The sequence below is a fragment of the Tinamus guttatus genome, unplaced genomic scaffold, assembly GCF_059628265.1.
Source record: "Tinamus guttatus ecotype Peru unplaced genomic scaffold, ASM5962826v1 Tinamus_guttatus_pri_ptg000043l, whole genome shotgun sequence".
Lineage (NCBI taxonomy): Eukaryota > Metazoa > Chordata > Aves > Tinamiformes > Tinamidae > Tinamus > Tinamus guttatus.
Window position 1 is genome coordinate 1,173,444 of NW_028288577.1, and position 25,347 is coordinate 1,198,790.

The 25,347-nt window shown below is 43.1% G+C and overlaps 1 protein-coding gene across 1 annotated transcript; it reads left to right on the plus strand.

Moving 5' to 3' along the window:
• On the plus strand, positions 1-23,686 carry PPM1D (protein phosphatase, Mg2+/Mn2+ dependent 1D). Its single transcript, XM_088535858.1, has 6 exons — positions 1-558; positions 5,827-6,055; positions 8,341-8,465; positions 17,571-17,761; positions 18,344-18,586; positions 23,112-23,686. The coding sequence occupies exons 1-6, from the start codon at positions 129-131 to the stop codon at positions 23,664-23,666; spliced, it is 1,773 nt and encodes a 590-aa protein (XP_088391984.1). The 5' UTR covers positions 1-128; the 3' UTR covers positions 23,667-23,686.
• The last annotated feature ends 1,661 nt before the right edge of the window (positions 23,687-25,347 follow it).

The following is a 25,347-nucleotide window of genomic DNA, read 5'->3' on the forward strand; positions in this document are numbered from 1 at the left end:
GAGCGGCGCGGCGGACATGCCCGAGCGGCCGCGCCGCCGGCACCCACAATAGCGGCGGGAGGGCGGGCGGGCGGCCGAGCGCCATCGCGGCCGCCGCTGCTGCCTCTCCGCCCTCCTCCTCGCCCCCCATGGAGGGGTCGTACGCGCTGGGGGTGAGCGTGTTCTCCGACCAGGGCGGCAGGAAATACATGGAGGACGTGACCCAGATCGTGGTGGAGCCCGAGGCGGCGGCCGAGGCGGAGCGCGGCGCCCCGCACAAAGGCGGCGCGGCGGCCGGCGCCCCCCGGCCCGCACGGCGCGGCGGCAGCCAGCGGGCGGCCGCGGAGGGCGGCGGGGCGGCGGCGGCGGGGGCGCCCGGCCGGCGGCCGCGCCGCTCCGTGGCCTTCTTCGCCGTGTGCGACGGGCACGGCGGGCGGGAGGCGGCCCAGTTCGCCCGCGACCACCTCTGGGGCTTCATCAAGAAGCAGAAGGGCTTCGGCTCGGCCGAGCCGGCCGACGTGTGCGCCGCGCTGCGCAAGGGCTTCATCGCCTGCCATCGCGCCATGTGGAAGAAGCTGCGTAAGTTACGCGGCGGACGCTTCCCTCCCCCCTTTCCCCAAAGCCCCCGTCCCCTCGGCCCGGCTCTCCCGGGGCCTCCGCGTCGCGGCCCGCGTGGGACGTCCGGTCCCGGCCGCTCTTCCGCGCTGCGCCGCCCGGCGAGGCCTCCCCGGCCGCTGCTGTCACCGGGGGGAGCGGGGGTTGGAGGTGCGGGATAGGGTCAGTCTAGTCCAGTCCCCCCCGTCATGCTTCCCCCTTGCCTCTAGAAGCAAATACAGAGTGACAGACACACACACAAACAAACAAACCTGTAAATTGCAAGAGGAAAAAAAAATGGAGCCGAAGAGCAGGACGAAAACGTGGGAAAATCGCTGTACACACTTGAAGATGCCATGGTGCAGTTTCGCCTTGAAGCTTTTGCTAGTTGGACCTCCAAATTAGATTATTATTGTTATTATTGCTGCTCTTTAGAGGATTGCCTGGCATTTTGGTGCTTGGGGCAATTGCGTGGTCTTCCTCCCTCCCCTTTAAGGAAAGCAGGCAGTGTTGTTCAGGGCCCGCGCGCTGCTTGCGTAGCTGTCCCTCGGCTCGCGCCACAGGGTCGCTGTGCTCGCTGAGGGTTCATAGAGGGTTATCGTGTGCTCCTTGCACTGCGGGAGCATCGGGGGGATGCGGGGTCCCTGCAGAACGGGAGGCTCGAGCTGTGTCCTCCAGGTTACACACGCTGGCTGCCCGGCGCTGCGGATTGGTGCCGGGGTCAGGGCAGATGAGGGCAAAGGGAGGAGAGAGGCGATGCTGGTGGCAGGAGTGAGCCGAGACCCTGCAGCACAATTCAGCGTCCAAACGGGGCTCGCTTTGGTGCGGAGTGTGGCTGTTTTCTAGGATACACAGTGTGCTGTGTGCGTGTATAAGAAACCCCCAAGAAAGCAATAGTAGGGAGATGAAGACAAGCAGGTGGGGGGGTGGGGGGGAGTGCACCATAAAATTGGATCAAAAATAATAGGAGGGAAGACTGGCCTGGTTGGCCAGGGTAAAAAGCAGGGGTTGTAGTTACAGCACAGTGGGGACTGCAGAAAGTCACTCGCAGAGGGGGGTTATGTTGTTGAAAAGGTTTCCTTTTCCTTTTTTAAGGAATAACAAAATACAGGAGTTGTGCGAGTGTTGGGCATTTGGAAAAGTCCTAGGAGAAGTTACGACTGGGGGCACGCTGGGTTTGGACAGAAAGCAGCAGATTCTAGAGACACCGGGAGTGGTGAGAGGTGCCCAGGCTGTGCCTGGCAGGATGGAGAGGAGGGTACTCGCACACAGGGACAAGGAGCTCAGTTGTGTCTCCTGGCTTTATTAGTGTAACTATGTGTGACTGGAAAATGGGGAGAGGTGAAGTGGCAGGAAATACTATTTTAGTCCTGTGTTTAGTAGGTGTTTAGCAAATAACATTTTGTTGTGGTACCCATTCAAGCTGTTGTCAGAAGCGGTGTAGCTTGGGCTGTGAGTGGTGGCAGGTCTAGCTAAGCTGTATGAAAACTGAATTCTCTTGCACGAAGCATGCGTGACCTCGCTGTTTTTTCCTGCACGTGCCTGTGAGCAATTTAAGGGATAAAGCAGTAATTATATGTGTTTGGATGTCCTCATGCTATGTGATGGATTCCCAATATGAATTTTACTTCTACTAAATAGTTTTCCCCATAATTTTATGCAAACTATCTCTTTAGCTGTGCATTGACGAGACTGTGAGGTGAAAGGAGGGGCTGCATATTTTGGTATCCTGAAATGGTCAGGAGGAGGGTTTGGGGATTTTGTGGGGATGAAAGCTGGAAGCTTTATCTTCTCCAGATGACATCCACTGGAAGCAAGGCTCGTGCTTGCTGCCCTCTTGGTTCTTGGAAGCTTTAGGTCATTCCAGTAGCCATCTCTGGTAATTTTGGGAAGCTTATTGCTGCTTAGCGTAGCAGAAATGTGAATGCAGTGAAATAGCCATCTGTCCATGCCCTTTGCCAAAGGGCTTCCAGAGTGGAAGTTCGTATTTGAAGCCTATTTCCACACTTGGCAGTGGTAAGAGACGTGTCGAAAACAAGCATGCTGGGGAGATCCCAGGTTTTGACATGGCTTTATTGACGATGGATTGTTTTATATTCTGTGGCAATGCAGTATTTGTGCAGCCAAGAGCTTGTTTTCAAGTGTTATATTTAGCTTGATACTATTACGTACATCTTTTCCCAGTGCTACTAGTTATGTTTTAGATAAGAGTTGTATACTTCGACTTTAGTTATAACTCTTCTCATTAAAATTAATTGAAGCAATAAAAGTGAAATAACATTTTTAATCTCTACTGTAATAATATATTTTTAATTTTCACTACAAAGTTATAATTTGTAATTATTCTTAGAAATGCTTAAAATTTACGTATCTATTTGTATTTGAAAGTATGTAGATCACTTAAGGCAATGTGAACTTTCAGGCTAATACTTTTATATAGTTTCTGTCTTAAAAACTCATGTAGCTTTTTTTTCTTTTTTTATAAATTTAATGTGATTTTAGAATCTCGCCATATGAAATGAGGTATTTTAGTTTGACTTTGTGTGTGTGCTTAAAGTTAAATATATTCTTCGGCATTTTTTTTTTTTCCAGAATAACTTTGAATTGATTTTGTCAAAAATAAGCGAAAACAGAGCTTCCCTAAATGCATTTTGGAGCAGCCAGGATGCTTCAGATCACAAGCCAACCATCATAAATGAGTTTGTTTTTTAGTCAGCCGCAGCATGTTTTGTTCGGTTGTGAATGTGGCTTCCAGGTGTAGCCCACGCGTTTCAGGGCAGCTGACACGCCGTTTGGGAGGCAGGGTTTGCTTCAAACCAACTTCCTACCCCTCTCCCAGCCCCTCAACAAAAAATGAGGAGGAATTGAAAGTATCCTATCAGTGCCCCTAGTACTTAGCTTAATAACTACATGAAAATAAATACAGACATAGGGGTACAGTCACAGTAGGAAACTTGGAGTACCTTTCTTATTTCCAAAGGCTGCCTAGAGATGTTTCTCCGTTGCTGGAGGTGCAGAAGTGGTATGGCATCCACAGACACCTCAAGTGTAACTTCGAAGTATGCGTTTTGTTTTGAGAGCTTTGTTGTAATCACAGGAATTGTTTGGATCTGTTGACTTGGCGTGGTATAAAAAATGAGCAATAATTTGCTCCAAACTTACTGAAATGAAATTTTAAACTTTATTTAGACAGTTATTTTAACTTTAAAAGGATGTTATTACTGTCGGTTGTTTTTTTATTGGAGCAGGTACCTCTTCGTTGGCCAGGTAGGGATGAAAACCTGTGTGTATATGAGAACAGCTGGGACAGATGTTTCTGTCAAAGGAAGAGCCTAATGCCCTGTGGTTCCTGTCTGTTAGTTAGTGTATATCCTCAGTTAATGTGTTAGGGGAAGGCGCCTTTGATCATATCAGATCATTTAGACTGTTGGAGTATCTTGCAAAATAAATATATGGCTTTGTAAATTTTTTGTTTAAAATAAAGTTTGGTGTCATATCTTACATCTAAATATAAGAAAAAGAACAAGGGAACTCAAAGAATAGGCTCTAAAGTGGCATTTGATAGATTTTTTGTTGAGTTGTGGCATTGTTATTGGTAAAGAATTGTGCACAAAAGAAAACTTTCTTGATGAGATGGTCCTGTATATTTTTTGTTCTTGTAACTTTCACTAAAACTGTGCACAAAACTAAAATACAAATAAATAAAGGAGAAAGTGCCGTGCGTCAAGTCATTTTTTATGAAGCAAAGCATTTCATCCTTGCAGGGCTAGGTGGCAGGTGACAGCAGTTTGCCGGCTGGTGTGACAACTGCGAAACCAGTGGGAATGAACGGAGCAAAGCGGGTGGTGTTCTTCAAGTGGAAGAAAAATGTGTTTTTTGAAAGATGTTCTGTTGCTTGACTTGTGAGACTGATTAAAAAAGGATCCTGACATGTGGAGGAAGAAACCTGAAGTAGTTAAATGATCTTGATTTTAGTACTTGAGCTCAGAAGAAAACACAGGAGTTTTGATGTTTTTGTTAATATCTGGCGAAACAGAATCCCTAAGTAAAGGAATGTGCTGTGCTCCATGTAATACTTATTTCTAAACAAAAGCAAGGTGTAAAACCCCTTGAGGATAGGCATATCTAATTCCTGCTTCAACTGTAGCCTAAAATCTGCGGCTGCTGTATCATTCTTTTCCTCATAAACTGGTGATTTTATTTTCTGTGCTCTTCAATTCCCAAAGACTGATTGGACTTTCTAATATATTTTATTGCTATTGAGGGGTTGTTACACTGACAGAAACTCATTAGTTGCAGCTTGTTTTCTGTTAAGTGCATGGTTGAAGCTCTCATTACCACTTGGCTTCTTCCCTCGTTTGCTTTCTATTTGGAATATGTTAGATTTAATATCCACAGCTAAAATGGTTAGACAAAGTACTTTCAATAAGCTGACTGAATGTTTGTGTTCTTGAAATAATGCTGCTCCTGGGGAGAAAGAAAGGGCATTTCAGTCTGTAGAGCACAAAGCTAGAACCTGGTGCTGAGACAGAGCTGTTTAAATTGTGCTCAATATCCTGGTAGATGACGCTGAGGAAAATGCCCCTTTTGTCATCACCCTGTAATTCAGGTTCTTCTTCATGACGTCCTGCATGCCTTCCCCCTTGCCTGGAGCGTCTTGCTTGGTGACACCAGAATTCATTAAGTTCTCGGTCGTTTTTCAGCTACGACTCGAGGTCCCCCCAGCTGAGACAGGAGTGGTGCAGGGAGCAGAAGGGTGAGGGTGCCCGTGGTGGCTGCAGCAGGCGACTGAGACCCTGAAGTCTCACATCTGAACATGCTGATGGTTCTTTGTTAGGAAATTGTCCCATTAAGTGGAGTTTTGTGGAATGTGGGAAGAAGGTGAACATAGGTGTGTAGAGACAGAAGAAGAAAAGCCAAAGAAAAAGCTCAATACTTGAGTAATGCTTCTCTTCCTGCATAATGTTCTTCTAGTAATACTTGGAAAATTAAAACCCAAGGAGACAAGTTTTGGAATCCTGATGCAGTGCTTTGATACTGTTTTTTTAATATGTTTTAATTTAAATTTTAGCAGAAGGAGTGGTGCTGTGAAGGTGGGGGACCCGAGGACACTGGTTTGCCTGGCCGTACTGCAGCTGCATATACACTTTCCTGTAATGTTAAACCTCTGCAACACACCCTTGATCTCAATCTTTTAAATTATTATTGTTTCTGCAGAACTGAAAACTGTTTTTTTTTTTCTCCTCATTACAGCAGAGTGGCCGAAGACCATGACAGGCCTCCCAAGCACATCAGGAACGACTGCCAGCGTGGTCATTATCCGTGGCTCAAAGATGTACGTTGCTCACGTTGGCGACTCCGGAGTGGTGCTGGGAGTCCAGGACGACCCCAAGGATGACTTTGTGAGAGCTGTGGAGGTGACACAGGACCACAAGCCTGAACTTCCCAAAGAAAGAGAGAGAATTGAAGGCCTTGGCGGCAGGTAACTGTATCTGCTTTTCACTTCAGTTTTGATTTCTAGGTGCCATCTATGTTTTTCCAGTTGAAATAGGCTTAAGCTTACTTATTTAGTTGGGCAAGCAGTTTGGTGAATAGCGTTTATATTCCTTCTCTGTCTGTACTTTGATATCCTTTGCAGCTTGTTAGGTAGTAAATTGCACTCTTCCAGTGTTATCATGTTCTGCTACTACACCGGTTCTAACAGCTTATGGGATTTTGGTTTCCCAGTGGAGTTCCATATAGTTGAGGTATGGTTACAACTCTAAAAGTTCACTGAAAACTTTGTAAGTGGAAACACTGATCTCATTAAATTCTAGGAGAATTGAAAAGAGCTTTTATTTTGCCTTTCCGTATAAATATCAATATGAGCTGTGGAGTGTCTGGTTCGTCAAGTGATGGAAATACAGCAGTGTCTAAAGAGAAAATTAATCCTGGTTTGGCTTTAGACCCTAGTGTCAGATGGGCTCTGAGCTAATCCATCATTTCTGCATCCAGTTAAAAAAATTCCATCTGCAATATAAAATATATTTCCTCATTCATCCACAGCTGACACTGGCAGCTGTGGAGGAGGCTCTTCAAAGCTTCTCTTAAAGGAACATGAAGATCTTAGATTAGTAAAATGACATGGGTTTTGCTGCATTTAAGTACACGTTTAAAATGTTAGAATACCGTGTTTCAGCGAGTGTCTTAACATCGGTGCGTTCCTGGGGCTGAGAAGGTGGCAGGTGTTAGGGCATCTCCGAGTGGCGGTTGAGCGGGCTCCCTGGGAGCGAGGAGGAAGGCAGCGCAGCCCTGTGAGATGGCTCCAAAGCTTCGAGACAAACTCGGGGCTTGGGTTTGGCTCAGCTTCACAGGAGCTCTCTGTGCGCTCGGTCTGCAGCGCCACACCAGATGGACGGGCACAGTTTCCTCCTCTCAGCGGTGCAGAGGCAGAGATCACTGAAGGTTTTCCTGTTGACATCATTCGAACAAGAGCCCTGGCATTAGTGTCTCTAGCAGGTGGAAGCTGATCAGTTTGCTGGGTCTGGGGTGGTAGGTTTACAGAAAGGGCAACTTGCAGTTCTGCTAGGACTAGTACATATGTGGGTTTCCAAATCCTCTGTCTCTGCTGGTGATTGAAAGTCCATGAAGCTTTGAAGCAGCATCCTCTGGAAATTCATAGCAGTAGGAAAGGTTAAAAAAATATTTTCAAAATGGCTATTTCTATTGGTGCTCCTACTTTTCCCAGGCTGGCTGATAAAACTCATGCGGGCTGTGGTGGGGCAAATGGTAGGGGTGAGGGGGAACTGTGCAGCTCAGCTAATTCACGTCTCCTTCTCTGAGAGCAAATTGAGGAGAGTTCATGGGAGAACATAATTGAACCTCTAATTGAAAACAGTATTTTCCTAGTAACAGCCTCTGAGTGTGAGATGAGCTTTGTTTCAGCTCAAGTTAGCTTGGCGCAGTCATTAGTTATACACATGGATGGGATGGATGTGGGAATATGGTGTTGGTGCCGCTGCTGCGCTGTATGCACGAGAGGATGGAGCTGAACATGCCCTTGTTGTTAAGGCCTTTGAAGTCTCGGGAAGTGCGTCTTGAATAGCTTCAGTATGGTGGACCTTGAGGCAGTTCCAGAGCTGCTCAATTTCTAATTACCACTGGCCATTCCTTGGATAAAAACTGGCTTTTATGTGCCTGGTTCTGACAGGGAGGATGAAGCCGTGCTAGTTCCTTGCTTCATTAGTCCTTGTTAAATGGCTCAAGCCCTCTCTTTTTTTTTTTTTTTTTTTTTAGCTTCTCCTTGCCCATTCCATCATAATAGTTGGTTCACTTGCTCTCTGGCTTCTCTTTTGACCCCTCCAGTGCCATCTGTGGGGACATCTTTCAGCAGATAGCAACTATGAACAATCCCCTGTTATTCCAGCCTCATGCGCTGGTGCACCACTAAGGAAATCCCTAGGGAAGGCTGCTTCTCTCTCTTTTGCTTTTGAATCTGTACTGTGCAACTCTTCACTGCCAGAGGCCGGCAGATGGGGAACACTGAGGGAGGAACCTGCGTGGTGTTTCTGTCCCTGAGCGAGCTGATGTCGATGGTCCTCATCTAAGGAAAGCAAATTCAGTTTTGCTTTTTTCTTTTGACAGATGAAAAAGATATTCTTACATCTGGTTGTCAGCAGCCAGCCAGAATATCTTACAGCTTTTAATTCCCCTGTAACCACCCCCCAACCCTTCTTTCACTTCTTTTGGCTTAATCTGGACTGAAACTATCCTTTTTAATGGTTCCAGTGTGATCAACAAGTCTGGCGTGAACCGGGTCGTTTGGAAGAGGCCTCGTCTGACCCACAACGGCCCCGTGCGCCGCAGCACCGTCATCGACCAGATCCCGTTCCTGGCAGTTGCCAGAGCACTTGGTAAGTGAGGCCCATGTTTGGAAAATGAGGCATCCCTACACGCAGGCTGCCAGAAATGTGCTGTTCTCTGTTTTGCCAAAATGTTTAAACTAGAAGGCTTTAGTCACTTGCCTTGATTACCTGACTTTCTAAACATTTGGACCCTTATGAAGTATTTTTAATGCAACAAGGATTATTTTCATTTTTCACATAGGTCTGTAGAAGGTGTAATCGGTGAGTGAAACAGCCCAATAATATGCAGTCTAACAGGGCTTTAAGTATCGGCCTTGCAAGGATGGTGTTCCTGCTTTGATGGCAATGAAAGCTGCACAAAGCAATGTGTGCCTCAGGTCTCTGGCTAAGCGATAAAATTAAGTTTTACTGCATAGTGTATGAATTGCTTTTGTTGTCTTTTCATGGTGGATCTGGTTTCTTTCAAGTCTTATAGCAGAAGTAACAAAAGGATGAATGCCAAGTCTGTGTGTTTTATCTATAACTTGCTTTTGCAAAAGTACTGCTGATAAGAAACTTTTAAGGGACGCTTTTAGAAGACAGAAAGGCATATTACAGTATGTTGTAAATTTTGTTCAGAATGATCTTTTTGGGAAGTACTTGGCAGCTTGATTTTAATCTGCAATGTGTGTTAATTTTCTGGTTAGTTACTTCCCTTAAACTTTAATACAGAAGTCCAACCTTGTGCTGTTTTCTCCCTATTCTCTCTTTCTCTGCCCCAGTGAAGAGTTCTTTAACTAGCTATAGCCAGTATAGGTTTGGGCTTGATTATATGGAAATGTGATACCATATTTTTACCTGTGAGCACTGTCTTGTGACTTAACGTCTCCTTGGCGAGCTAGGCAGTTATGTGATAGTGTTGTCAGTGTTCCTAGATCAGCAGGCAGTGTCATGGGCACAGCCTGTTCCTGGGACTGTGGTCTTCTGCTGATAATTGCATAGTACTGCTGTGTCTTATTTAAAAAATAGTGATATCTGTGTTTCACATGAATTTGTCCAATGTGAAGCGGAACTGTGCAGTGATAACTAACGTTTTAAAAAGGAGCTACACATCAAGGGAGAGGATATGCAGTTGAATGGTGATATCTTCATAAATGCTTCTTAATTTTTATGGATGTTTTTCTCAATACCTCAGAAATCTTTATCTAATGTTTCATATTTTTATGTGAGGTATTTGGTTGTTTTATGGTTGATAGAACTGAACTGAGAGCTTGAGTTAACTCTTTCATAGTCATGTGTTAATAGATGAGTAGAACCTGGCTTCAATCTTGTTCTTTACTCACTTATCATTTTTATCTGTTCCCCTTTTGTGCAAAAGATTATGTGTTCCTCATAGATTATAAAAAGCGCATGTTGAATTTGGATCTTGTTAATTGTTAATTTGTGTAATTTTGAGTTCATCTAATAGCACAATGACTTGGTGTGATTCCTCTCAGCAAGTTAAACAAAAGAATTTGGCTGGGTTTGGTGTGCAGATGGCAGTTCAAGGAAGCGTGCATGCCTTGGTTAGCCCCCCATTGCATTCTTTCCACCTACATGGCTGAAGAGGGATTATGAAGAAAGCACGTCCAAGCAATGACAACACCTAACTTTTCAGCTATTCTTGGATTCTAAAGTTAGTGTAATAGGGATCTTAAAAGAGGTTATTGGCATCATCAAATCATGTAGCAGATTTACAATGTTTACAGTGTGATTGTTCTGGTGTTTGCCTGATCAAGGAGCCTCCATAGTCTCTTCACATGGCCCTCTGATGAGGTGTGATGAACCTCCTGGAAAGGGAGCTCAGCTGCCTCTCTCCATTGGACCCAGATGGTGCACAGACGCTCACAGTTTGGAGACAGGATTTCACCTCTTCCTGAGGCCAGCATGTCCCATGCGCTTCTCGCAAAAGCCCTACCACAACTCAAACCATTTGCATTGGTGCTACTGAGGCCTGCTCAGCCTCTTGGCTGGCTCCCAGGTTGCTACCCTGGTTGGCACCGCCTGGCTGCACTGGAGCTTCTCCAAGCAGAGGAGGAGCTGTCAAGTTGGCATGCACTGGTTACTGGTGTTGTAGGGCATCCCTCTAAGGTCTAGCCCAGCCAGTTCTTTTGCTGTGTTGTTACTCTTACTCTTTTTTTCTCTTACAGTGCTTTACGGTATGTTGATATGTTCTTATCAGTTATCATCTGTGCTAACTTACTACTCTCTTCCGGACACCACAGTGAGAGAATGATTCTGGTTGGCCTGTTCATTCTCTCTAGTTCAGTGATCCCCCCAGCTCTCAACTCTAGCCCTCGCTGCAAGGAGTGTGGCAGACATGTTGAACTGCAATTTGCTTGTCAGTTGTACAGTGCCCATGTGCATCATTGCATGGTGTATTAATTACTGCCTCCCTGCCATGGATTTACAAAGTGGATTTTCCAGGAAGGTGCCAGATGCATGTTTTAGGAAAACAACTCAGTGGGGAATAGCTTGCTCTGTGTGTGTAACTCACTAGGCAGGTAAACCCTGCAGATAGGTTATGTTGCAACTGTGCGTCAATCAAAATACATTGACTTAGGCCTTCAGCCTCTGAGTCCAAGTGCAGTAAGATATCAACAAGATTGTGACTGTACAAGAAGGCATCTCTCCGGTTCCCCAGTACAGAACTCATCATGGAAAAGTGAAGCAGAGTGTGTGGAAAACCATTTTGAAGTGAAATCTGGCCTAACGTGCGAGCAACTTGAAAAGACAGTATAAGTAGTGGGAGAAGTGTGGAAAAACCACAGTGCGTGCACTACGGGTATAGCTTGAAGCAAGAACTGAATGTAGAAATTAATAGAAAGGCAAATGCTGCGATTTATCGACTGAGCTTTGTAGGTTGGCTATAAGTGTAACTTTAATTCTTTACAAGTTTCTTAAGTTGCTATTTAAGTTCATATCCAGCTGTCCCCGACCTGATCAAGTTGACTGTTAACATATGGCGTGATGGCAGAAATGGATCTTGACTGTTTTATAAATCATGTGGGAAGTCTCTTGTTGGTAAATTAGTTCAGGTCTAAATCTGGTAAATCTTCTATAGACTTTTTTCTCCCCCTTCCTTTTCCTGGCGACTAGTATAGAGCCAAGATCTGCAGCTGTCAGTGGAGTTATGCAGTTGGGGAATGCCTTGCGCTGTTGTAGCTAAATCTTTTTTTAATTCATGAGCGATGAAACCTGAACCAAGAACCCATTAGTTAAACACTCATTCATGTGGCAACATGAAGTATCTTTTCTGGTTTTTGTGTATATGCATGACAGACCCACCCAGGTATTTTTACTGGAGTGTCCTCCCAATATAGGCTTGCCTTTTCATGAGAACGTAACTCTTTCTAGGGGTCAGCAGAAAATTTATGTACCAGAACAGTGAATGCTCAATGTATAGCTGCTACAAGAATGTTGGCTCTGACAGTGATGTAGAAGCTGTTTTCCAGAGCAACCTACTGGATGCCAGAATTGTTTTGTGAAGCTCTCTGAATGTGCATACCATGAATCCCCAGGGAGGAGGGTATGGCTGACCTCAAATGATCTGAGTAGATTCTTGTATAAGGGTTTAGGCTTTATATGCTTTTAGCTGTTGTGGGGGTGGCAGTTGCAGTCTAGAATGCGCACAACTGCGAGACAGTGTTTGCTGTGTAGATTTGTGTCCCATTTGTCTGTAGAACCCACCCCGAGGAACACTCATATCCCGTTGCAAAAGTGGTACGTGATATTTGTATGTTACACAGTACTTTTTGTAGTTTTCGATTTCACTTATGAAAGCTTTATATACAGTTATAAAGTGTATACATAAAAATATGTATACAGATATACATAATAGGTATTTTAAATATATTTATATGTACACGTTAATATGTTAGATCTTATGTTTCTTCACAGCAGAAAAACTTGAAGCTCATTTGGGATTCTACTCTTGTCCAAGGGATGTCTAACTGTTGCTTGTAGGATTTCTTCCAACCTCTCCCCAACAGAACACACGTGGGTGCTGGTATAAAAGGGAGTGTACTCTCTCTTTCTTGTGCAGATCTGTGTTGCCCAGCCTATGCGAAGGCACATGTGGATCCAGTTAGCACAAAGGGGAATGTCTGGGGCTTTCCTCTCTCCCTTTGGGCTGACTGGAGCTCTCTCTGCATGACTCTTTAGCACTGTTCTTTCACAGCGTGTAAAAGGAATAATAAATATTTCTCCTCAAGGTAGAGTTGTCTCCAGGTCTGCCCAGTGCATTTTTCTGTTTTACTCTGTGCCTTCAGCTCCACAAACACTCTCTAGGCTTGAATGTCTTTCAAAGCTTGAAATTCCACCTAAGTGTTTATTCTAAGGATTTTATTTGAGGCCAGTAATTGGGGGGTAGCTTTCTGCATGCCATTTTAACTTCTCACTGTCCACTGCCTCTACTTTTACAACCTAGTTCTTGCAGTCTTTTCTCTTAATGCTTTTCCCCCAGCACCTTCTGGATCGTCCACAGCACCAGGGACGTGGAGGAAGGGGAGATGCAGAGTACTGGGCTCAGGCCCCTTCCCTGTCCCTTGTCTGGGACTGCGCTAACACGTAGGGTGAGCCGTGCACCCCTTGATTCACTGCTGCAGCATTGCGTGCACCATTTAATCACTGTTGTTTTACATGCAGTTTATTTCTCTTATCTTTGAAATATTATCCTCTTGCCTGTGCTCTCCCTTTCTAGACAGGCTTGAGAGTGCCACTATTTCCAATGAGTATATAAAGATGCTCCCAAAACAGTATTCCTAAAGGAATGGTAAAAGAGTTAATGCCTCAAGTGCCTCTGTGTAACCGCTCTGCTTGCTGCTCCCTTTGCTCTTACCTGCTCAGAGCTTTTCTTAGTGCTAGCTTGGATGATCATGACACTGTGCTGTCCTCCTCTCTAAAGGCTGCTGTAAAGATGCCCTCTTGTGGCTATAGCCCTGGGTTGCTGTGCGTTTGGCTGCAGCGGTTGCTGTCCGGATCCTTGCTGAGATTTGCCTCGCTTTGCAGCACCGCTGCCCCTTTGAGAGTGGGAAGAGGAAGTTCTGAAAGTCTTTTCTTTGTTCTAGCAGGCTCTTTAAATAAAACTTTGATTTAAAAAAGATCTGGGATTAATCAAATTGTTTTTTTGTCTTGGACTGGAACTTGTAAAAGCACTTTCTTCTGTTAAAACCAAAGGATATTTTTGTAGTCAAAACAGCATGTTCCACAACCTTAAATGAAAGACTTGATTTATATAACTTTTGCTGTAAGACACACTTTTGCTATAAGAAGGCTTTAGACTCAATCTAATCCAATCTATTTACAAGATGGGTGATTTTGTTTGTAAATTCATTTTCTTTCCTGGCAGCAGCTAACTTACCGGTGGCTGGGTTTTTTTTGTTCCTTTCTCTCCTCCTTCCTTCCACCCACTGTATCTTAAAATGTCATAGTAAGCCTGTTTTTATAGGGGGATCATTTAGTTCCCTGCTGTTTTACTCTGTATTTTCAAACATCTATCTTTCATTTTTCAAAATGTGATTTAGTTCCTGTGTATTTCTGTGTATTTGTAATTTAGTCTGACTGTAGTCATGATGTAGAAGCAGATATGTTTTTTCTTGGAAAGATATGGAAGGAACTATATTAGTCTGTGTGTGGGGTGGTTTTATACATATATATATATATATATATATATATATAAATATGGAAAAGGTATATGCAAGCCTCACATCAAAATAAGTATTTCTGCTCTGTAAGCTTTTAGAGAGCAAGATTTTTAAAGTTTTGCAGTGTTTGTTTTCCAATTCAGAACAGAAATAGTTTGGCTTATGAAGTCTGAGAACCTGGAGTTCCAGCTCTGTAACACTAGCCCTTGACTCATCCCATCGTTTTGCAGTCTTGGGTTTCCAGCCTGCTAAAGGGTCACTTATCAGTGTACTTGCCTTGGGACAACATAAAGATTTTAGAGCATTTTGAGATGTCTAGGGAGAAGTGTGCTCCACTCTGATCTACTTCCCTTTCCTTTTTTTATTCCCAGGATTGGAACTGAGAGTTGCCATGTAAAGTTTTCCAGGTTTGCTGCTGCTTTCCAGCCGCTGTGGATGCTCTACTCCCCAGCTGGGCAGCGAAAGATATATATATATATGTTTATATATATATATACATATATATATATTTGTATCTGATAGTAGTATTCTGTCTGGGTACCAGCTCTAAAAAGCAGTGGCTTAGTCTCTAGCACTCTGCCCTTTCAAAAAAGAAACCAAAAAGCCTGTGGTGCTTCACCCCTGTGACATGGATTGCCCTTCGCTAGCGCGGGGTTGAGGGAGCTGAGGATTATTCTTTAAGAGAAGTATTCTTTCTGGCAGCACTGCTCCACCGAGGATGGCTTACCTGCCTGATAAGTTTATGAGCCTGTGGATCAAATGGTAGGTTTGTGGGAAGAGGGTTGATGACAGGTCAGCTCTGAAGACAATTTTCGCCCTCGCCTTCATTCCTGCCTGTCTTAATCAGGAATACTGGTGGTTCCTTCCTGGGCTGAGGAAGGAAGACGCAGGGTTTCTCTGTGTGCCTCAGACTGACGTATACTTGTTATTTTCTTTTTTTCTTGGAGCGCAGAACAAAATTATTGTTTTTTTTTTTGTTTTTTTTTTTTTTTCCCTTTCCAGTTTGCAGTATCCAGAGCTCCATTTTCATGGAGTTTATTGGGACTTGCCTGGAGCTGGTCAGTAAATACCTGCTTGTTGTTTCATGCTGGTGTGTTGTCCAGCTTTGTATGCAGGATCCTGGGTATTCCCTAGAGATTTTTGAGCTTCAGTAGATGGTGGGTACTACTGAATTTAAAATTAATGGAAATTGAGTTGTTCTCACTGTACATTTACAGCAGACTTGGAAATCTATTTCACAAAGATAGTGCCACAGGAAATGCTTTAAAAGACTCTGTTTTGCCAAAAATGAACAAACAAAAAAAATGCTTAGTTTAATAAGCTTAGAAGCTCTGAATACTTGAACTGATCTAGCTAATGCTCTCCATTTGCTTTCAGGAAAATTACTTTCCACTTGGGATCTCTACAAGACTATTTTTTTTTAATCTCTTCTTGTTAGGATGACAGTACTAGATAGATATGACTTAGTTATTGTGAGTTTATTGTATTATAAATGTTTTTGGCCAGAGGTAGGGACTGTTATGTAGTCTGGCAGCATCTCTGGTGAGGATGACAAATGGTTCACTATGAACTCCTGTCTCAAGCCCCCAGCTCGGTGCATAGTTACACCACAGCCTCCGGAAGGGCAGCGCTTTTGGGAAACGCTGTTGTTGTTGTTGGAAGGCTCTGGTGGGAACTCGGATGGGGAGGCTCCTTGCTGGGGAGGATTTGTGACCATGTTGCGTGTGATGGGGGTTCCTTGCGTGGCTCCCCAGAATCTCTGCACCCTTCAGCAGGTTTCCTTGTCCTTGGGGGTCCTCTAAGCTCCATGGAGAGAGGTGATATTCCCAAATATCCACCTCAAAAGGAGGCTCCCACCTCCCTCTGGAGTCTTGGAGGAAGACTGTTGGAAATCAGTGTCTTCATTACTCAGCTGTTCTCTCAGGAAAAGCAGCAGATGGGCATGATGACATGTATGAAGATGGGCCAAAATTAAATAACATTGGGTTATTTTTATCTTGTCAAGAACAGTATTTTTTAATAAAGCAATCATTATCTAAAAACATTTGTGACTTCTACTAAGCACGCACAAACAAAATAGCAAATAGAAGCCTAAAAATACTACTTGCGTGCTTGAAATTGGTGCTGGCACCGATTCTGGTTGGCCTCAGATCCAAGCCCGCATTTATTCTACCTGCTGTGTCCTTGACAGACATGCTAGGAAGAAATCAGCGTATGAAGACTTTGGGTGGCAATTAATATACAATAATTGCTGTGCTGAAGCTCAGCTCTTGCATTAGAGTATTTATTTTGCCCTGGTTGCCAGCTGGCTGGCTTTGTTGAGAGCCCGTGGGTGCAGAGTGCACCTCTGTACAAGCAGGCTTGGCTTTTAATGAGCCCTGCCAGAACCTTGTGTTTTTGTCTGCTGCTGCTGCCGTGCAGGCGAATGGGGGCTTGAAGGAGCGCGGCCCCTCTGCGCAGGCAGCGCTCAAGTGGGGTGATTGATTTGAAGTATTCCCTTTCCTCAGCCTGGAAAGGTCTTTTCAACTGACTGATAGCTTAAGGCAAAGCTAATGGAAGAAGGCAGGAAGACAAAAAGCTTATTTATTCACTTTAGAAGTGTGGTGGGGAGGGGGGAGGCTATGGGCAGGCTTTCTGAGGCCAGCAAAAAGCAAGCACACAAAACTGACAAAACCTGACTCTTAACCTGGAGGAGCTCTGCAGTTTCTCTGTGCTTTGCTACTCTGACGCTCTAATTAATTTCTACCTTTAGAGCCATGTGTTCCACCCAGAAAACCAGCCAGTGCTTGCAGATAATACTGTGACTTTTGTTATTTATTGCTACTGCAAGTTATTTATAAACATCAAGTAGGGAGTAGCCTCTTGTTTTGTACAATATAGTATGTTATTAAAAAAAAAAAAAAAAAAAAAACAGATAACATCCGAAAATCTGGAGCGTGCGGAATGAGTTTTGCAAAAGGAATAGAAGGTGTTAGCACAACTTAATACTCCTCTTGATTTCACAGCCAAACCATAGAAGAGTTTTAATAGCATACCTGATAAGAGAAATTAAAATAAATGATTATGGAAAGTGTTTTTTTTTTTTTTTGTTTTGTTTTTCCTGCATGGAACTTCAGGGTAATTTGGAAGAAGCAGTTGAACCAGATGTTGTTTTGATTCCAAAGCGACTTGACTTGCTCAGGTTCCGATCCGGGAGGTGACCCCAGGCCCCTCCGTGCAGCAAGGAAGGGGTCCTTGTGCCAGCCCCTCGGGGAAAGGCTTGAGCTCTCCCTCGCAGCTCCACTGCCGGAGCCCGGGCACAGGCTTGTGCTCCTTGTGCTCCTTGTGCTCCTGTGGCTTCTTTCCAATTCCAAAACCTGGCGTTGGGCTGGAGACATGCTGGAGCACCGTGCAGCAGAGCAAGAACTTTCCTGGGAACAGTTTTCTGTTGTTTTCAGGAATCATACCCGGGTGTAACATAACAATTCTTACACATTTGCTTCCTCTCCAGGTGACCTGTGGAGCTACGATTTTTACAGTGGTGAATTTGTGGTGTCCCCTGAGCCTGACACTAGCGTGCACACGATTGATCCCCAGAAGCACAAGTACATTATCCTGGGCAGTGACGGGCTGTGGAACATGATCCCACCTCAAGATGCTATATCCATGTGCCAGGATCACGAGGAGAAAAAGTACTTCATGGTGAGAGCAGTGGACATTGGTCATTCTGACAATTTAACACCTTTTTCCTGTAAAAATTGTTCAGTCTGGCATGTATGAAATGTACCTAGTAATGGAATTGTTTTATTCAATAGCTCTTACAGGTGGCTGGTATTATTATGATGCAAAGTATTGTCAAGTATAATGCCTATTAACCTTCTTTGTGAAATGCAGATATTAGCAGTACATTTTCCTTCATTAGGATGCAATCATATAATGATTTTTATGTGACATGATAAAATTTGAATTTAGTTATTCTTCTTTATGGACAAAAGAGTGGAGTTTGCACAATGGAGAGTTAGTTACAAAAAAAGTTTATAAATTCCTTTTAAGAGTTTTGAAAAGAATGTAGGGCATATGACGACCAGCTAAATTAAATAATTTGCATCACTTAGAGCTGTATTTCACCAAAAAGATTTATTTCAATGAATATTTTCTTTCATGGTTCTGAACGAAGTTGCTTTAATACGTGATGTAGGAGTAGATAATCTCAGGCTGTGCCATATAAACTCTTAATTTTACATTTGTAAAATCAAGTGGACCTGATCTCTTTCTCTAACGCAGGGAGAGCACCGACAGTCTTGTGCCAAAATGCTGGTGAACAGGGCGCTGGGCCGGTGGCGGCAGCGCATGCTCCGTGCGGATAACACTAGTGCCATCGTCATCTGCATCTCGCCGTTGGAGGACAGCAAGAGCAACCTGGAGAACGAAGAGGAATTGTACCTCAATCTGTCAGAGAGCCCCTGCTACAGCAGTCCTGATACGAGCATGGCGACAGCCTCCCGCTGCTCTACCCCACCTGCCAAGGTAACTTTTGGGGTTGTTTTTGTAGTCCCATTTTAAGTGTGGAGCCATTGGGTACTTATCAATCTCCTCTTCCTTCTTCTTGGAGTGATTTCCTTTTATGTGGTAAGTCTGATGTAGGATTCTGGCAATGCTGTAGCTGGACCACTGCAAGTGATTTAATACCTCTAGAAACTACTGGCCTACTTACTAATTTTTTACTGTAGTAGACTAGGCATTATCTATGGCTAGATAATAATTCAGTTACAGGACAGTAACTTGGCTGCAACTATGTGGCTGTATCTGCAGTAGTTTAACACTGTGCACAGAGCTTTGATAAAAATAGATGAGCTTTTAACAACTTCTTTTAAAGGCTTTGGAACATCAAGGCAGAGATTCTCAGATCTGCCAGATTTTGGGATACAGTGCTTTTATAACTCTTGGAATCCTGATCACTTAATAGTACCTGTTCATCTGTATTCCCACCTCCACGTAAAGAAAAAAAACCCTACTGTAACTTCTTGCACATAATTCATACCACTTCAAATACAGCTTCCTGAAAATAAAATTTCTGAGATCCTGCAAAATCAGAAATAGGCTATCAAAAGAGAGAAAACTGAATTTGGGGATTAGAATGAAAAAAGTTCTTTTTGTTTTTATTGATCTTCCCTTACCACATCCTTGTACGAGTGTCTCAGGGGACTGCAGGCTGCGTGAGGAGGCTGCCCCGCACAGCTAACCCATGGGTTAATGGGTGCTGTTACTGAAGAGAATGTTCTCTGTTCAGATTGGAAGGAATTATTACCTTCCTCTGGTCAGTGTAATGCTTGTTGCTAGAGGATAAGATATACCCCAAAATGTTTCTTCAGGTTAGAAGTTTTATCCATTAACATAAAGCAGAGCCATTTAGATTTTTTCTCTAAAAATAGGAGTGTAGTTATGAGTGAATGTTTGTTTAAGCAATTACCAGCTGTGACTGATTTAAGTCCTTTGATATTCTCCAGTACCTCTGGATAACTGTCTTTCAGATAAAGTAAAAAGAAAACAAAAAATAGAAAAAAAAATGGAAAGTTCAGCCTTTCTCTTTCCCTCCCTTCCATCTGGTGCAGCAAAGTGCATGAAAGGAGTTTGAAGTAGAGGAAAACCTGAGTGGAGAAAATTGTTTTGAGTTCTGAATACTCCTAAACTTTTAGGTTGTACCTTGTTTTGTGTGTGATCTATTATCAATGCTCACCGAGTAAACTGAGCTATGTTGGTTGAAAATGAAGTAGCATTTCAAAATCAGGATTTTCTGAAAATATTTTTCCCCTAAAACTTTGCCTTGCCATATGAACAAATTCAGTGCCCTGTGATGTGTGAATGTCTACCAATTGCAGCATGCAGAAACACATAGTAGAAAAAGCCAAACTATACAAAGTGTTGTTGTGTTCCATATAGACAGGCTATAGTTATTTTATGTTCAAGTGTGAAAACCTAAGGAAAATTTTGGCTGGCTACGAATATGAATTGATATTAGATGTATAAATAAGTTATGTCTATTTAATGCAATATTTCCTCCCTCTTTGATTACAAGTAGAGATGCCAGTTCTAAAAATACTGATTAGTTCCTATTTCTTGTCTACTTTTTTAATTAAAAGTATGCATAATATAGGCTTCTGCTTTTAGTAACAAGTATCCATCTGTCCTCACAGAATACCTCTAAGTATGGGAGGAAAAGAAAAAGGTCAAGAAGAAATTGGAAACACACAGAGAGAAAAAAAAGTCACTTTGCTGTCAGGATAATCTTGAAACGTTCCAGGAAAAAAAGTATATCTCTAGGCAGATGAGAATAAAGGAAGTACCTCTGCAGTGGTGTCTCCATGTGTGTGTTTGTGCCAAAGCCCCACTGTGTGCTGTTAACTATAGTCACTCCTCTATGCTATCCTGAGTAACACTGGCTTTTTCACAGCAGGAAAACCATTACCAGTTAAATGAAAAAACGAAGCAGAAGGAAAAACCTATTTCCATATTTCAGCTTATGTCTGGATTTAGGATTTTCATTTATATAGCAAACTGATTTAATGTGGACCTTCTGGGTAAAATCCAGTGCATGCAGGACTCCTTCCCCCCTCCCCCCCGCCAAAAAAATGGTCCTGTGAGCAATTTCTCGTGCTTTGCTTCAGTCATTAAATGGGAGCCTTATTACAGGACAGCAGCTTTGTTTTGAAGGTCTGACTTAAACTCTTCATTTAACTGAGGCTATTTTCCTTAGTGGGATAAACAGCCTTACTCAGAAATGAGCGGGGGTTCCTTCCCCCAAGGCAGTGAAGCCTCCACCTGTGTAAGGTTTGTGACGTGCAGCCTGTGAGTAGCAGAGATGAGAAGTGCTGCCTTTAGAGGATTCACAGTGCATTGTACTTTATCAATTCTATTAAACAATGCATCATTATGTATTTCCCTTCATATACCATATATTCACATATACTTTAATATATTCATACACACATTCACATATAATACTTCACCATTAGGCACTTCCCAAGTCTGTCCATGATGTGTAATATTGAATGTATCTGCTTCACTGAGAGGTTTTTATAGATTCAATGTTGTAGAGCTTATGAGTTTCATAAAAAGCATTTAGTATTTGTGTTTATGGAAATTGCTTTTTGCTAACATCTGTCCTTGCTACAGTTAGTAAACAAGGTCATGGTATATAAAAACCACAGGGAAATTATATGGTCTAAATTAGGTAGGTAATTAATCTTCTTACCAAATGGCAGTTAAATTTTACCAAAATGAATCATCACATTTCTTTCTGCAAAGACATGAGACATGGTTCCTGAGATCAGTCCATACTCCTGGAGATTGTCATGGCATGATTATAGCGCAGAGAGGACAGGTCAGGGAAAAAAACATTGAAATTCTTCAGGTAAACGAAAGTATGTGTTCACTGTTACCAGCAAGATCTGAAATTATTTAGGTATTCCTGAGGTCAGTGATGGTATTTGACTGATTTAGACTGCTCAGAGAGGAGGCTGATGACTTGTGTAATTTTGTTACCCCTGCAGTCTGTTCTCTGGCTTCACCATTTGGCATCCCAAAGCCAGTCTCAGTTGTTCATACCGCGCAAAAGATTTTTGGCAATAAAAAAGCACAGCATCAAGGGTCTTGCACAATATGAAACACGGGGCTTAAGTGTCTGCTTGAACAGATTAACCTCAGAGCAGCTCTCGCTGTGTAATACAGCTTTCCTGTTGCCTGTGCCAGAGCAGAGCTGAGGAACAACCCTAAGATGCCCCATGCAGAGGTCCTCCCTGGCGTGTAGCTAGCCAGAGTCACATTTATCGTGCAGGTGGTTTTATGTAACCATGGGGAGCAACGGGGTAGAGTTGAGGGGCAGAAGAACTAAACTGAGAAGCTAGAAGGCAGTTATTCTGATGCTCTTCTTTCAGAGTGTATTTTATTAAGCCTTGGTGTTGAATTTTTCAAGCGTGTGGAGCATTCACAGACCTCTTTTCTTGAAGGTGAACTGTAATTGCTCTGGGTTGGGATTTCAGAAGCATTTAGGTCTTGGTCTCGGATGCCGCGTTGACGCGGTCGGTTTCAGCCGCACACGCGTGAGCTCTCAGCACCTTCGTTTCTCGAGTAAAGCAGTCGGTGTCTTGCTTTCCAATATATAATGTGGCCTTGAAATTTACTGTTGAAGGTCTCGATGAATAACTAGGGATTTCTTCACAATTAAATTTTTAATAAGGTCATAATTCCTATCTTCAGGGCACTGCATAAATATTAATTTTCGCAATCCCTGTGTGGATAGTGAAAGGAAGTGTTGTCCCCGTTTTTCTGTTGGTAAAATTGAGATTGAGGCGAAAACACTTATCAAAGGCTACAGAAGGGATGAATGCTTGAAGGTAGGATTCGAATGTAGAAAGTCCTTGGTCCCTAGGGCATCATGCTAAGCAGCCTCTTCAAAGTACAAAATAACTGCATTATAGGGAAGAAAGAGATAACTGATGAATAGCGTTGCTGTCTTTCCAAGTTCTAAAGCATAAAACTAGGCAATAAAATGTGTTACTTAGCTGTGGTTACCTGGAAATAGCAAACTAATTCTATTTTTAGAATAGCTTAGTCCGATGAACTTGTGTTTTTTATGTGCTTAGGACACCTTCCATGAAGAGCTGTTCATGTCCTTGATGATCTAGTTATGCAGTAACCAAGAACTTGAAATGTAGCAAAGGTCGGAAGACTCTTTCTGCTGTTTGCTCTCCTAGTGCCCGGCTGTCTAATGGCAGCACTGTGGCAAACAGCATCACAGAATGTCTGAGGAGGGAAGTAATGTCTGCGCGTTGAAAAATCCACTGGGGAAAATCAGATTGCTCTCTAGGTGGCTTCTAGATTAACAGAAGGTATGTGTTGATCTCGAACAACTAACCCCTTTTATACCAGCAAAAAGGAAGATACAGGCAGAGTAAGTCTGAGCAGCCCTCCCCATGGAAAAATATGTCTGCAGATTATGAGACTCTTGGAGGTGTAATAACTATATTCATAAATATTTTTTCTTTTTTTTCAGCTTTTAGAGGATGATCCGTGGCCACGACCGAACGCTTCTGAGTCTGTTCCTTCCCTCACCCATAGTAACATGATCTCAGAAAAATATTTAGAGCTGCCGAGCGAGATTGCCAAAAGCAACGTGTCTCCAGCAGGAGCAACCTTCAAGGATTCCAGCCCGCAGGAGGAGAAGGGCGGCAAGGCTTTGGCTTTGAGGCTACACGAATCCTACACTAACGGTTTGTCAGTTAGTTTCTCCCCTTCCAACTCCGCAAATTCAGGCACGGACCAAAAACCCTTCAAGGTGTCTCCTGGCGGCCAAACAAAAGCCCAAGACGCCGAGCGGACACCCACGGCAAACTTCAAAAGGACATTGGAAGAATCCAACTGCGGCCCGGCCGCCAAGAAGCCGCGGCGCAGCGTGGGCCGCGGCGCGAGCGCGCAGCCCGAGGGCCTGGCCGGCGCGCCGCCGCGCAGGGCCCCCAGCAAGCTGGCCATGCGGCGCAGCCTGCGCGGCCAGAAGAAGCTGGGCGCCTCGCTCTTCCACGCGCCGCGCAAGGCCGTCTGCGTGTGCTGAAGGGCGCCCGCGCACGGAGCCCCGTTCCACGTAAAGTCGGTGCACAAGTTCGACACTCTTCCCGTTTATCTTTTTTTAAAGTAGAAACTTTTTTTGGTATCCAACAGCTTTATCCCAGCCTTGTACTTGCTTGTATTATAACTGTGAATTTTGTAGATGTGTAGGGTATAAGTCACTGTATAATGTGTGTAAATTTGTATTCCTTCATATAAATGTAGTCTCTTTTCTTCCTTGTATAATTGTTACAGCGGGGCGAAACCTTGTTTTAAAAAAGAACTTTTTTGTTAATTTACTAAAGTCATGAATTTGTATAAGCTTCTTGTGATGAGAATTTCACAACTTTTTAACTAAAGTAAATTATTAAACAGAATGGAAGATATGTATTTTCGTAGTACTATACGTTCCACCTAAAGCGTGTCTTTTAGAGAATACACTAGGTCTATATTTTGTTTTTAAATTTTAGATTTCTCTACTCAGAAATGAAATGTAACGTGGAAGTTGAGATGTTGAGTCTTGCTTTACACAGCTCAATGTCAATTTCTTTCTGTTAATTAAAATACTATGCAGTATCTTATTTAGTTGTATTTTTTGTAATCTTAATCGTCAAAGTATTTAGCAAAAAAAAGTGTGTGTTTTAAAAATCCAACTCCTAAAAGCATCCTATAAAACCATTCCCATCCCATGTTACAAATGATGGATTTTTTAGCCAGGCATAAATGTATGCCTTTCAGAGGCACGATTTTTCTGCTATTCTAATAACTGATGGTGCTGCTAATATCTTTCAGTCTAACTTCTTAAATTATTTTATGACAGTTTTCATTGAGTATGTGGACCATGTGTATGTTCACCTAAATAAAACAAATGAAAACTTAATGGGGATGCCTTTTTTTTTCTCCCCCTGCCCTGAGTTTAGGTTCTGCTGAGCATGTTCATACCTATTTTTTGTCCTTCGCTGTGGCTCTATGTTTTATAAAACAGGGCATCCAGCCCGGTTTTGTTACAGCGCAGATCTTGGAATTCCCATTAAATGAGTTTGTTAGACAAACTGTAGCAATATGTACCCTACCTTTATTTTGGGTTTTACTTTCTCATTAAAAACAAGTGTTTTCATTGCAAGGCCTAGGGTGGTGTTTTTAGAAACTAATCCTTTACTGTTAGAACAATAAAACATGAGTTGAAATTAGGCCTGCTATCTATATATGTTACCATGGTTACAGAAATCCTAAAGGGAATCACAGGCTTTCTGGAAATGTATAATTCTCTTTCATCCAGTGAACGCAGCGCTATCTTGCAAGATGAAAGCAACGTTCAGTCCAAATTGGATCCTTCAAGAATTTATTTCTGTGTACAGGGGAGGCAAACTATGGTTAATGGCAAAGTTGAAATTAGCATCATGCATGAGGGGGAAAAAAAAAAAGCACCATATAGATGCTAACAGCTTCTCTACCAAGGATCTTTGCAACAAACCCAGACCCTTTTGTCCATTTTTATTCTCAATTTCACACCATGACATCCAGCCTTTTAAAATGACTAGCCACAATAAATACATGAGCATAAGAATGTGAATTATTTTCTTTTATTTCTCTTTATAATGTAAACACAAGGTGAAAGGAAAAAAGGGTGGTCTGTGGAGGCTGCCAGCTTTTCACTCTTCTTTGGCTCTATACAGAAGGAAAATTGT